This window comes from Aulostomus chinensis, chromosome 18 (assembly GCF_037954235.1).
Source record: "Aulostomus chinensis isolate RoL2024-O1b breed Wild chromosome 18, RoL_Achi_v1.0, whole genome shotgun sequence".
Lineage (NCBI taxonomy): Eukaryota > Metazoa > Chordata > Actinopteri > Syngnathiformes > Aulostomidae > Aulostomus > Aulostomus chinensis.
The window spans coordinates 14,013,156-14,026,082 of NC_141337.1; the positions used below are offsets into that span (position 1 = coordinate 14,013,156).

Sequence of the window (12,927 nt, forward strand, 5' to 3'; positions counted from 1 at the left end):
AGATGTGCTGGGTTGAGAAAGGGATGATATATTTTTTGCATTTATTTTTCATATATTTGGATATATTTAAGTCCTGGGAACTTAAGCACTTGTTTGTTTTGAATTTGTTTGATTGCATAGGGTCATGAATGTGAGTTGCATGCATGCGTGTGTGTGGGTATGTATGTATGTGTGTGTGTGTGAGGTTGTACATTATTTTCCTTTGTATTTTATTCACATGTCCTGTTGTACGTGTCAGCATCCTAGTGGTACCATGCATTGTCAACTTCAGATTTAAAGTGTCTTATTGAAATAAATGTCCAAAAAATAACCAAAACAACATGTTTGCCTCATGATAAATACATTTTACATTCATCCATTCTGCTTGTGTGACCAGTAATAACTACAAACTGCTCCTAATTAAGTCATGCTAATTTTATAATAACGAGAAGAAATGACAGATTGTTGGTTAAATAGAGTAGTCTTACATGTCACTGGTTCTAAAACCGTCCTTTTGCAGTACTACTTTAAAAAAAAGGTGACAATTTGGAGTCTACCCACTTCTCAAGGGACCACTACACCACTGGATGAGCAGTGGGGCATTTCCCTTTTTTCAGAATGAGTGAGATATTCGCTTCTCTTAAAGTCTGTGGTAATGCATTACACGAAAATGAGTGATTAAACATATTCAATAATGGATCTATTAACGGGTCACAAAATTCTTTATAATATTCACCACTAAACCCATCTGGTCCTGGGGATTTTTCATTCTGTAACTTTCTTCTAGTATTCAATACTTCCTCCTTAGAAAGGGGGGGCATTGAGAGCAGTTTGTTGCTCTATTGATATAGTAGGCAGATTGAGCGGGGCAAAGAACGTTTCCATTCGTTCAAATACATCATTTGTCTGTTCGGAGTGTATAGCCTGCTGTAAAATGCCTTAAAGGTGTTATTTATGAGTCTGTTGTCATATATTCGATTATCCTGCTCATCACAAATAACTGAAATAGATTGTGACTCTGCCCTTTTTTTAGTATGATACGCCCAATATTTTCCAGGTTTATCCCCATGTTCATAGAGTCTTTGGTTAGTAAACCTAATTTCGGTCTCCTCATCTTGTGTAAAAAGATTATCCAAGGTTGATCTGACTGCAGACATTTCTTGCAGTAAGGTGGATGATGGGGAATCTACATAAGCTCTCTCCTTCGCTTGAAGTTCAGCCATTAATGTGTTTTGCTTCTGAAGCTTTTGGCGCCCTCTACTGGCTGAAAAGGAGAATCCCTCTGGCATAAACTTTTAGTAGTTTCCCACAGTAGGGAGGGGTCATCTGTTGACTGGCAGTTAATAGAAAGAAAGGATTTAAACTCTGTATTAACAAAGGAAACAAAGGTGTGGTCCTTTTAAAAGTTGTATTTAATCTCCAATATTTCACTCTGTTTCCTGTACCTTTTTAAACGAAAGATCCATAACCACACTGGCATGGTCTGATACAATAGTACTTCCTATCTGGCAAGATAGAACCGACTGTAAGGAAGACAAGGGAAGAAAAAATAATCAATTCTAGTGTGACACACTTGTGGTGCAGAAAAGAAAGTATATTCCTAATCTGTGGGGTGAATCATTCTCCATACAACCACGAATCTTAATTCTCCACAAACAGAGTTAAGTAATTTAGCTTGAGGAGAAAGAGGCATATCCTTGTGAGGGAATCTGTCAATAAGTGGCTTCATTATACAATTAAAGTCTCCACCCACTATTGCAGTATCTGAGTGCATCTGAGAAAAATCAAAGAACACTTTAGATATAAAATCTGTGGAATGGGCTGGTGGATAGTAAACATTCAATATAGCTACAATTGAGCCTTGTAGAGCACCCCTGATCATGACATATCGGCCATTTTATCTTTAACGCACTCTGACATCACAAAAGGGAGATTCCGTCGAACAAGAATAGCCACTCCTCTACTTCGAGAGGTGTATGAGGAGAAAAACACCTGACCAAACACCCCCTGCTGTAACTTAAAATGTTCGATATCATCTAAATGGGTTTCTTGTAAAAGTGCAATGTCAATCTATTCTTTTTTTAAAAAGCTAAGTATTTTCCGTCTTTTCAGCGGATTATGAATCCCTCTTTTATTCCATGTACATAAACACAACTTGTTACTTGCCATATTAACTCAATATAAACATTCTAGTGAGAATACGAGCCTTAAACTTTATGTCATAACATGTATGGTCACTGAGCTGAGAAAAATAATACATCACAAAAATTGTTAGAAATAAAAGAAATAACACAAACACGTGAGGGGGGATTGTCCCTGCTATTTACCCTGCAGGGGGTTTCAAACCTCTTTTGTACAGAGGATGTAAACCTTGAAAGTCTTTCCATGCGAGCCTCATTTCTAACAAAAAGAAGGTCTAAACATAATCGGGCCTGAGCCCTAATGGAAAAATAGCGAGGCTGCACTCTACTTTACTCTCAAACATAGAAACAAAAACCCCAGCTTGCTCCCGGTGGCCATTGCTTCCCGCACTGGTAATCAAATGAAAAGGATTTTTTTTGGTCTTTATTTTATCGATCAAAATGCAAAATCAGACCATAAACGGGTTTGTTCCTCACTCAGCGTGTGCTATTGACTGAGGACAATGTTAAGTGCAGTCATCCACGTGTGTCTGAAGTCCCCGACTCTCCACGTTCCTGCTCCAGTGAATGGACAAATGAGGCAGCCTCTTTCGTGGAGATACATCTTCTCTGTATCCCGTCCACCGACACCCTTAAAATTGCCGGATACAGTAGTGCATAATCCACTTTCATCTTCCTCAGCCTGGCTTTTATGTCATCAAAAGCCTTGCGTCTCCAGGCCACCTCCACCGAGTAGTCGTTGAAGAAGGAGATCCTGCGCTCCTTGTGTGTAGGATCATCCCGGTTGATGCGCCGACGAGCAGCTTCCATTACACGCCGCTTGTGTGTGAAGTTATGGAGCTTCGCTATCATCGGTCTGGGACGTTGATCGGGTCCGACTGATGGTGCCGAGGTCCGGTGAGCGCGGTGCAGCTTCAGCCGCCCTGCCTTTGTGTTCACCTGAAGGTACTCGGGAATCCACTTTTCGAGGAACTTTACCGGGTCCGTGCTCTCTGCACCCTCCGGTAAGCCAATGGTACGTATATTACATCTGCGGCCTCGATTATCAAGATCATCAATGTGTTCCCGCATATCTTGCACCTGTTTCTCCAGAGATGCTAGCTTAGCCTCTGAGGATGTTGCCGTGGCCTCAACGCCCGCAATCCGTTTGTCAGCCTCCCCCACTCGGTCTGCAATAGCTTGCAACTGGGTGCCCTGCTCCTTAATTGCCTCCAAGACAGAGGCAACTTTAGTGTCTATAACTTGAGTGAGGTTAATAGTAATTCTATCCAAAGCTTGAATGATGTTTGACTCCATGGGTCCAGCGTTAGCATTCGTCTAAGCGTGTCAGGTGTAGTCACAGGTGCAGTGTTGCTCAGCTCCTCATCAGTCTCAACCTCAGCCTGAGCCTCGGCGTTGTTTCTTCTCCTCCTCGAGTTTTCCTTTTTCCTTCCCATGTCTTCAGAAACTTTTAGGAAATATTTGTCCAGGCTCATGTTAAAGCACAACCTATTCAAACGTCTTCACTTTCACCGTGCGGGTAAGTCGAAAAAACGCATTAACTAGTAATGCCACCGGAGTTCACTCAGCTGCGGTGTTTACCCTACGACGCCACCTTGATTCATGCTCCCTACACTTAATATCTAAAACTGATACATGGTTAGCAGAGGTGAAGCTGGGATGCAGCGACCTCTGTGTTAATGGGACAGAGCAGGCCGGCAGGTCAGGCATGTGACATTTGATAACGTGTATTTGTGCCACCGGGTAGGAGAAGAAGAACAGCGTTTCATCATGACCAACCAGCACTGGCACTGTTGATTAACACTTTACAAATCAATGTCCTTCATTTGATCCCTGCAACCTTGTATTTTATTCATTCCATGACTTTAAAATGATTGCTATCATGGTTTGACTTCATTACGTGTCTGAGCCTGGAAGCCCGTTTTGCTGCCCAGGTTGGTGATGTGCCTGCTATCTTGCTGTCATTGATCTCACACTTGACTGAACGCTCCTGGTGTGGTAGGCAATATAAGAACAAGTTTTGGTTCAGTTCGTATCAACCAACCTCCTGATAGGCTGAAGCAACACCAGAACACAAAGAGCTGAGAGCTGAAATGGAGCTGAACGGAGATCAGCTGTACATCGACGCCATCTCTTGTGCCGTCTGCCTGGGTGTCATGAAGAAACCGGTGACGATTCCTTGCGGGCACAGCTTCTGCAAGAGCTGCATAAAAGGCTACTGGTCTCAGAAAGTCACTTTCACCTGCCCTCAGTGCAGACATGTCTTCAAAGCGAGGCCTCGCCTGGCAAAAGACATCACGCTAACTAATCTGGTGAAGTATTTTGAGACTCATCAACTCCCAGATCCTCCCTGCGATCGCGATTATGCTGGACCAGGAGAGGGGGGTTGTGACGTCTGTGTTGGGAGGAAGCTGAGAGCCTCCAAGTACTGTGTGTTTTGTCAGGTCGCCTACTGTGACAAACACCTGCAGCCTCATTTGGATTCTCCTGCATTTCAAAAACATGTGCTGGTTGAGCCCTCAGAGAGGAACCAGGACAACATGCGCTCCTGGTCTGAGAAAATCCAAATGGTCGACGCTCCTGACCATCCTGCAAGGGACACAGACTCAGCTGACATTCGGAGAGCGCAGAAGGAGAATGACATGGTCAAGAAGAGAATCCAGGAGAAAAGGAAATACATCAAGGAGCTTCAACTGGAGGTGACGGCCATCAATCGCTCTGCTGGTGATGCAGTGAAGCACAGCGGGAGGTGCTTCACTGACATGATCCATGCTGTGAAGAGGAGACGTGCCGATGTCAGAGACATCATCAAAGCCAAACAACTGGCGGAACTGAAGCGAGTCCGAGAGGTTTGGAGGCACGTCAGGAGGGAAATTGCTGAACTGCAAAAGGAAGCGGAGGAGCTGAAGCAGCTGGCGCCAACTGAGCTTCACAGCCCTTTTTTGCAAAACTACCCCTCTCTGCCACATCTCAATGACAACACCCGTCCTCGGCACTACTTCGACGGTGTGGCAACAGCTGTGGCAGACACCGCGGGTACAGTCAACAACTGTTTGACGGAGAACGTAGCGTTCATCTCCCAGCAAGTCACTCAAGCCGACGTTTTGCTGTCACGGCCGAGGACCAGAGAGGACTTGCTTCAGTATTCACAGCACATCACTCTGGACCCAAACACAGCACACAGGCAGCTGTTGTTATCTGAGGGCAACAGAAAGGTGACGAAAACAAAAGAAGAACAACCTCATTCCCCTCACCCTGACAGGTTCAGGGATTGGCCCCAGGTCCTGAGCACTGAAACTCTGACTGGGCGCTGCTACTGGGAGGTGGAGAGGACGGGAACTGCATGTGCTGTAGCCGTCACATATAAGGACGCCGCCGCAGCAAGGAGCGGTATTGAAGTTGGACTGGGAACTAATGACAGTTCCTGGGCGATTTCTTATGAGAACCAGTGCTACATGCTTCTGCACCACAATCAGCTGCAAGGCATGGTCCCAGGTCCTCTGTCATCCAGAATAGGGGTGTACCTGGATCAGCACGCAGGACAGCTGTCCTTCTACAGCGTCGCTGATAACCAGACCATGAACCTGCTCTTCAATGTTGAAGGCCCCTTCACGCAGCCTCTACATGCCGGTCTCTACATCAAGTGGGTCGGAGACACGGTTGAGCTGGTTGAGCCGGGGAGTCGGACTGAAGTTCAGATGAATGGCTAGGTTCTAGGATTGGGGAGGGACGGTAGGGACACGTCTCTACCAACGCTCAGCCACTGCCTTGTCCCTACCAACACTACCGCTGTCCATCAGTGCCCAGTCCGTGAATTTGGTATTCAGGTGTACCTTGAGTGCCAAAAACTGATCTACAATCAAATATTCAACCTGAAGCTGAACTAATGAGACAATGTGGAAGAAGATTAGCTGGTCCCAGTCCAGCGCTCAAACACACCTGTCATGGAGACAGGCAAACACAGGCAGCAGCAGCGCATGGATGTTGAGCAGCCTGAGAGCAAGAACATACGGGATCCCTTCAAAAGAGTTTGGAAAGTTCAACTGTACTCTCACATCAATCTGTTATAATTGGATTATAAAGAATAAGGAAACCAACTTAAGTGAAATGTCTCTGTGTCTCACATCATTTTATTTAAAATCAACCAAACGAAAATATTTTGACGTGTTGGTTTGAAGCTTGAAATGTGTTCTTCCAAGTCTTGGTAACCTTGGTGAAAAAATAAACACTCCCAATAACACAAAGCGATTATCAATATTTCCAAGAAAAGTCATTTCCAATCGACGATGTCCTCATGCTCAAATGAGAAAGTCCACGTGATTTATTCGCTCTACACCGTTCAGTTCTTGTTATGATTTACAATCATGCAACAATCCAGACGACTTGAATGCATTCCTGGAGGTTCCAGGTGTGATTCTGCACACACAGAGTCCATGAAAGACAAGACAAGACTTTACTGATCCCTAAAATGGGATCACAATGTGTGTTTATACATGGAAATACAATATGATAGCAAAGCAGCTGAAGATGTGAACATGAATAAACAGAAAGAGATGTAGAAGTACCAATATAAATCATGACTCTTTGTATAGTTAGATGAATTATTGTGTATATATGTATCTATATATCAATATAATTACTTTATAACTTCCCAAGTATTGTACAATGCTCCCTTCACTTTTTTTTACTACATTTTTTTATTAATTTTTCCTTCAAAAAAAACCCGACAGAACACAAATCCAAACATAAATAAATAGAAATAAAAGACAAGAAAAATAAATAAATAAAAATGAAGATGAAAATTTAAAAAATATAAACAACGTGCAAAATAGGGTTGGGTGAAATAGGAAAAAATCATCTCACGACATGCATCAAAATGCAAATCAAATCACTACTTTTGTCAAGCCCTTGAAGACATCAGAGGGTTATCGCTTACTGAAATAAGATTCACTTTTTGTCAAAAGATAAATAAATTAAAATAAAAAATAAAATAAAATAAAAATTCAATGTTATAAATGGACCAAATGGGCACAGACATGGGTGATGAACAACCCAACTCGTGGGGTCCGGCTGGGCCTAGCCCGAAAAGGAGGCACGAGCACGTCCTCCCTTGGACTCACCGCCCATTGGAAGAACCGGAGGGGTCCAGTGCAATGTGGTTGGGTAGGGTGGCAGAACAAGGCGGGGGCCTCGACTGTCTGAACCCCGGACATGGAAGCTGGTTTTTGGGACATGGAACGTTAACTCTCTGGTGGGGAAGGAGCTGGAGCTGGTGGAAGAGGTTGAGCGTTCCCGGCTAGATTTAGTCGGCCTCACCTCGACACATAGCTCTGGGTCTGGAACCCGAGTCCTTGAGAGGGGTTGGACTTTCTCTTTTGCTGGAGTTGCTCCAGGTGAGAGGCGGAGGGCAGGGGTGGGCTTTTTGGTTGCCCCTAGACTCTCTGCCTGTACGTTGAGTCATTTCCAATGGATGATGTCCTCATGCTCAAATGAGAAAGTCCACGTGATTTATTCGCTGTACACCGTTCAGTTCTTGTTATGATTTACAATCATGCAACAATCCAGACGACTTTAAACTGAAATCCATCGGCTGCCATTCGTACCTTACTGACTGAGCTGACTTACGACCATCAAAAAACGAGCTGCCACAGCGGTCCTTCCTTGGTCCCCCGCTGTTCACTTAATATATAAATAACATGATCACTACCATTCACCTCTAAATGTCCATTTCTTTGCCAATGATACAATTGTTCCCTAATTTCATTTTATAATGTTTATTTGATTTGATTTTTTTTTTTTTACAAAACTCAGTTTGTGAAATATCATTTTGAAGACAGCAAAACTGTTTGTTTTGTTCATATGATGATGTCTTCATACTCAAATGAGAAACTCCACCTGATTGTTGTGCCAACTCAACCAGGTCAAAAGATTAATTCAGAGATTTGACAACGAATCAATCTGAAGAAAGACTTTGGGCCTTTGAGGTCTAACGCCCCTTCCTGAAGCCTGCATTTGAGTGACCACATGCTCTTCAGACAAAGGGTCATGAAGAGGGAGCTCACTCTGGCCATTGACCCCCCCCCCCCCAGAACTGTGCCCCACTTGACCGCAAGTTCCCGTGCTGCAACGCTTTTGGCTGAGAGACAGTACCATCCCACCGGAAGTGACATCATCGGCCTCACCAAATTCAATTTCAGCGCAAGAAAGGATCGATCTCTTTGGTACTTTTTCGGCGATAGTTTGTGGGCGCTCGCAACTTGGCCTTGCAGCAGTACAGCGACGGCGAGAACTCCACCAGCGGACATTTCCCCCCCTGTGCACCCAGCCAGATAAGGAGACACCACTGAGCCACGCAATCCGCCTGAACTGGTCCCTGGTGAAAGAAAGCTCGTTCCAGCTTCCTAGCCCTTCTACCAGAAAACTCCAGCAGATCCTTGCAGGCTGCCCCGCCGCTGCTCTGCTGCCCTCAGAACCGAGCCGACCCGCGCTCTGGACCAACGGAGATCGAATCCCTTACCGCTCCACCGGACCAAGTAAGGATTCCTCTAACTCGGCATTTTCTGGGTAGAGAAATAGCTTCGTTGTGTTTGAATAATGTCTATGAGTATACTGTTTATGTGACGGAAGTCCTGTAATTAGCAGATACTATTACATAGCATTGTACGGTATCTATTAATGTTAGCTATTCATAACCGTAACATTTCAAGAAGGTGTTACCTGTTATTAATTCTGCACAATCCTGCATCCAAGTGTGTTAACACACATTTTTGGGTTCACTTCTGTCCTTTCCTCTCTCTCTTTTTCGCTAAGCGCCCAGCTTCGTAATGAACCGCTCCACGTTTTATACCTCCACGGTGCTAACTAGCGGCTAGCTAGCCTCAGCTAACTAGCCTCGCTGCGACGCTAACTGGTTGCTAGGCAACGAGGCTCCCCCCCCTCCTGTAATCACTCTCTTTATGCACACACACACTCACTCTTCCTCACACACACACACACACACGCTCACACATATTATCACTTTGTGTCTTTTGGTTAGATAAACCGTTATACCAACATGTTGCTGATTGATTGATGCATCGTGTTTAATAAATACATTTTATTTATAAGAGAGAAGTCGTAGTGTCTTTTGTGTACAAAACTGTGGTCACGTGTCTAAGTAATAGCCAGTGCTCGGATCTCATCTTTCTAACATCAGAGCTGTCCCTAGGTAGTTATTGTTACAAAATATTGACTGTTTAGTAGATAAACTCTGTTCGAGACTGATAATTTTTACAAGTTACAGCACTGGCACTGTTGATTAACACTTTACAAATCAATGTCCTTCATTTGATCCCTGCATCCCTTGTATTTTATTCATTCCATGACTTTAAAATGATTGCTATCTTGGTTTGACTTCATTACGTGTCTGAGCCTGGAAGCCCGTTTTGCTGCCCAGGTTGGTGATGTGCCTGCTATCTTGCTGTCATTGATCTCACACTTGACTGAACGCTCCTGGTGTGGTAGGCAATATAAGAACAAGTTTTGGTTCAGTTCGTATCAACCAACCTCCTGATAGGCTGAAGCAACACCAGAACACAAAGAGCTGAGAGCTGAAATGGAGCTGAACGGAGAACAGCTGTACATCGACGCCATCTCTTGTGCCGTCTGCCTGGGTGTCATGAAGAAACCGGTGACGATTCCTTGCGGGCACAGCTTCTGCAAGAGCTGCATAAAAGGCTACTGGTCTCAGAAAGTCACTTTCACCTGCCCTCAGTGCAGACATGTCTTCAAAGCGAGGCCTCGCCTGGCAAAAGACATCACGCTAACTAATCTGGTGAAGTATTTTGAGACTCATCAACTCCCAGATCCTCCCTGCGATCGCGATTATGCTGGACCAGGAGAGGGGGGTTGTGACGTCTGTGTTGGGAGGAAGCTGAGAGCCTCCAAGTACTGTGTGTTTTGTCAGGTCGCCTACTGTGACAAACACCTGCAGCCTCATTTGGATTCTCCTGCATTTCAAAAACATGTGCTGGTTGAGCCCTCAGAGAGGAACCAGGACAACATGCGCTCCTGGTCTGAGAAAATCCAAATGGTCGACGCTCCTGACCATCCTGCAAGGGACACAGACTCAGCCGACATTCGGAGAGCGCAGAAGGAGAATGACATGGTCAAGAAGAGAATCCAGGAGAAAAGGAAATACATCAAGGAGCTTCAACTGGAGGTGACGGCCATCAATCGCTCTGCTGGTGATGCAGTGAAGCACAGCGGGAGGTGCTTCACTGACATGATCCATGCTGTGAAGAGGAGACGTGCCGATGTCAGAGACATCATCAAAGCCAAACAACTGGCGGAACTGAAGCGAGTCCGAGAGGTTTGGAGGCACGTCAGGAGGGAAATTGCTGAACTGCAAAAGGAAGCGGAGGAGCTGAAGCAGCTGGCGCCAACTGAGCTTCACAGCCCTTTTCTGCAAAACTACCCCTCTCTGCCACATCTCAATGACAACACCCGTCCTCGGCACTACTTCGACGGTGTGGCAACAGCTGTGGCAGACACCACGGGTACAGTCAACAACTGTTTGACGGAGAACGTAGCGTTCATCTCCCAGCAAGTCACTCAAGCCGACGTTTTGCTGTCACGGCCGAGGACCAGAGAGGACTTGCTTCAGTATTCACAGCACATCACTCTGGACCCAAACACAGCACACAGGCAGCTGTTGTTATCTGAGGGCAACAGAAAGGTGACGAAAACAAAAGAAGAACAACCTCATTCCCCTCACCCTGACAGGTTCAGGGATTGGCCCCAGGTCCTGAGCACTGAAACTCTGACTGGGCGCTGCTACTGGGAGGTGGAGAGGACGGGAACTGCATGTGCTGTAGCCGTCACATATAAGGACGCCGCCGCAGCAAGGAGTGGTATTGAAGTTGGACTGGGAACTAATGACAGTTCCTGGGCGATTTCTTATGAGAACCAGTGCTACATGCTTCTGCACCACAATCAGCTGCAAGGCATGGTCCCCGGTCCTCTGTCATCCAGAATAGGGGTGTACCTGGATCAGCACGCAGGACAGCTGTCCTTCTACAGCGTCGCTGATAACCAGACCATGAACCTGCTCTTCAATGTTGAAGGCCCCTTCACGCAGCCTCTACATGCCGGTCTCTACATCAAGTGGGTCGGAGACACGGTTGAGCTGGTTGAGCCGGGGAGTCGGACAGAAGTTCAGATGAATGGCTAGGGCCTAGGATTGGGGAGGGACGGTAGGGACACGTCTCTACCAATGCTCAGCCACTGCATTGTCCCTACCAACACTACCGCTGTCCATCAGTGCCCAGTCCGTGAATTTGACATTCAGGTGTACCTTGAGTGCCAAAAACTGATCTACAATCAAATATTCAACCTGAAGCTGAACTAATGAGACAATGTGGAAGAAGATTAGCTGGTCCCAGTCCAGCGCTCAAACGCACCTGTCATGGAGACAGGCAAACACAGGCAGCAGCAGCGCATGGATGTTGAGCAGCCTGAGAGCAAGAACATACGGGATCCCTTCAAAAGAGTTTGGAAAGTTCAACTGTACTCTCACATCAATCTGTTATAATTGGATTATAAAGAATAAGGAAACCAACTTAAGTGAAATGTCTCTGTGTCTCACATCATTTTATTTAAAATCAACCAAACGAAAATATTTTGAAGTGTTGGTTTGAAGCTTGAAATGTGTTCTTCCAAGTCTTGGTAACCTTGGTGAAAAAAATAAACACTCCCAATAACACAAAGCGATTATCAATATTTCCAAGAAAAGTCATTTCCAATTGACGATGTCCTCATGCTCAAATGAGAAAGTCCACGTGATTTATTCGCTCTACACCGTTCAGTTCTTGTTATGATTTACAATCATGCAACAATCCAGACGACTTGAATGCATTCCTGGAGGTTCCAGGTGTGATTCTGCACACACAGAGTCCATGAAAGACAAGACAAGACTTTACTGATCCCTAAAATGGGATCACAATGTGTGTTTATACATGGAAATACAATATGATAGCAAAGCAGCTGAAGATGTGAACATGAATAAACAGAAAGAGATGTAGAAGTACCAATATAAATCATGACTCTTTTTATAGTTAGATGAATTATTGTGTATATATGTATCTATATATCAATATAAATACTTTATAACTTCCCAAGTATTGTACAATGCTCCCTTCACTTTTTTTTACTACATTTTTTTATTAATTTTTCCTTCAAAAAAAACCCGACAGAACACAAATCCAAACATAAATAAATAGAAATAAAAGACAAGAAAAATAAATAAATAAAAATGAAGATGAAAATTTAAAAAATATAAACAACGTGCAAAATAGGGGTGGGTGAAATAGGAAAAAATCATCTCACGACATGCATCAAAATGCAAATCAAATCACTACTTTTGTCAAGCCCTTGAAGACATCAGAGGGTTATCGCTTACTGAAATAAGATTCACTTTTTGTCAAAAGATAAATAAATTAAAATAAAAAATAAAATAAAATAAAAATTCAATGTTATAAATGGACCAAATGGGCACAGACATGGGTGATGAACAACCCAACTCGTGGGGTCCGGCTGGGCCTAGCCCGAAAAGGAGGCACGAGCACGTCCTCCCTTGGACTCACCGCCCATTGGAAGAACCGGAGGGGTCCAGTGCAATGTGGTTGGGTAGGGTGGCAGAACAAGGCGGGGGCCTCGACTGTCTGAACCCCGGACATGGAAGCTGGTTTTTGGGACATGGAACGTTAACTCTCTGGTGGGGAAGGAGCTGGAGCTGGTGGAAGAGGTTGAGCGTTCCCGGCTAGATTTA

General features: G+C 44.7%; 3 protein-coding genes across 6 annotated transcripts in view; 2 read left to right on the forward strand and 1 right to left on the reverse strand.

The window, feature by feature from the left end:
• The window catches only part of LOC147245290 (uncharacterized), a 55,148-nt gene that overhangs the window by 17,565 nt on the left and 24,656 nt on the right, over window positions 1-12,927 (reverse strand). The gene's annotated exons all lie outside the window — the stretch shown is intronic.
• LOC147245293 (tripartite motif-containing protein 16-like protein) lies at window positions 4,036-5,830 on the forward strand. The gene has a single exon (XM_086185137.1). The coding sequence runs from the start codon at window positions 4,214-4,216 to the stop codon at window positions 5,828-5,830; it is 1,617 nt and encodes a 538-aa protein (XP_086041263.1). The 5' UTR covers window positions 4,036-4,213.
• LOC147245294 (tripartite motif-containing protein 16-like protein) lies at window positions 9,673-12,207 on the forward strand. Its single transcript, XM_086185913.1, has one exon. It carries the CDS (start codon window positions 9,715-9,717, stop codon window positions 11,329-11,331), a length of 1,617 nt encoding a protein of 538 aa, XP_086042039.1. The 5' UTR covers window positions 9,673-9,714; the 3' UTR covers window positions 11,332-12,207.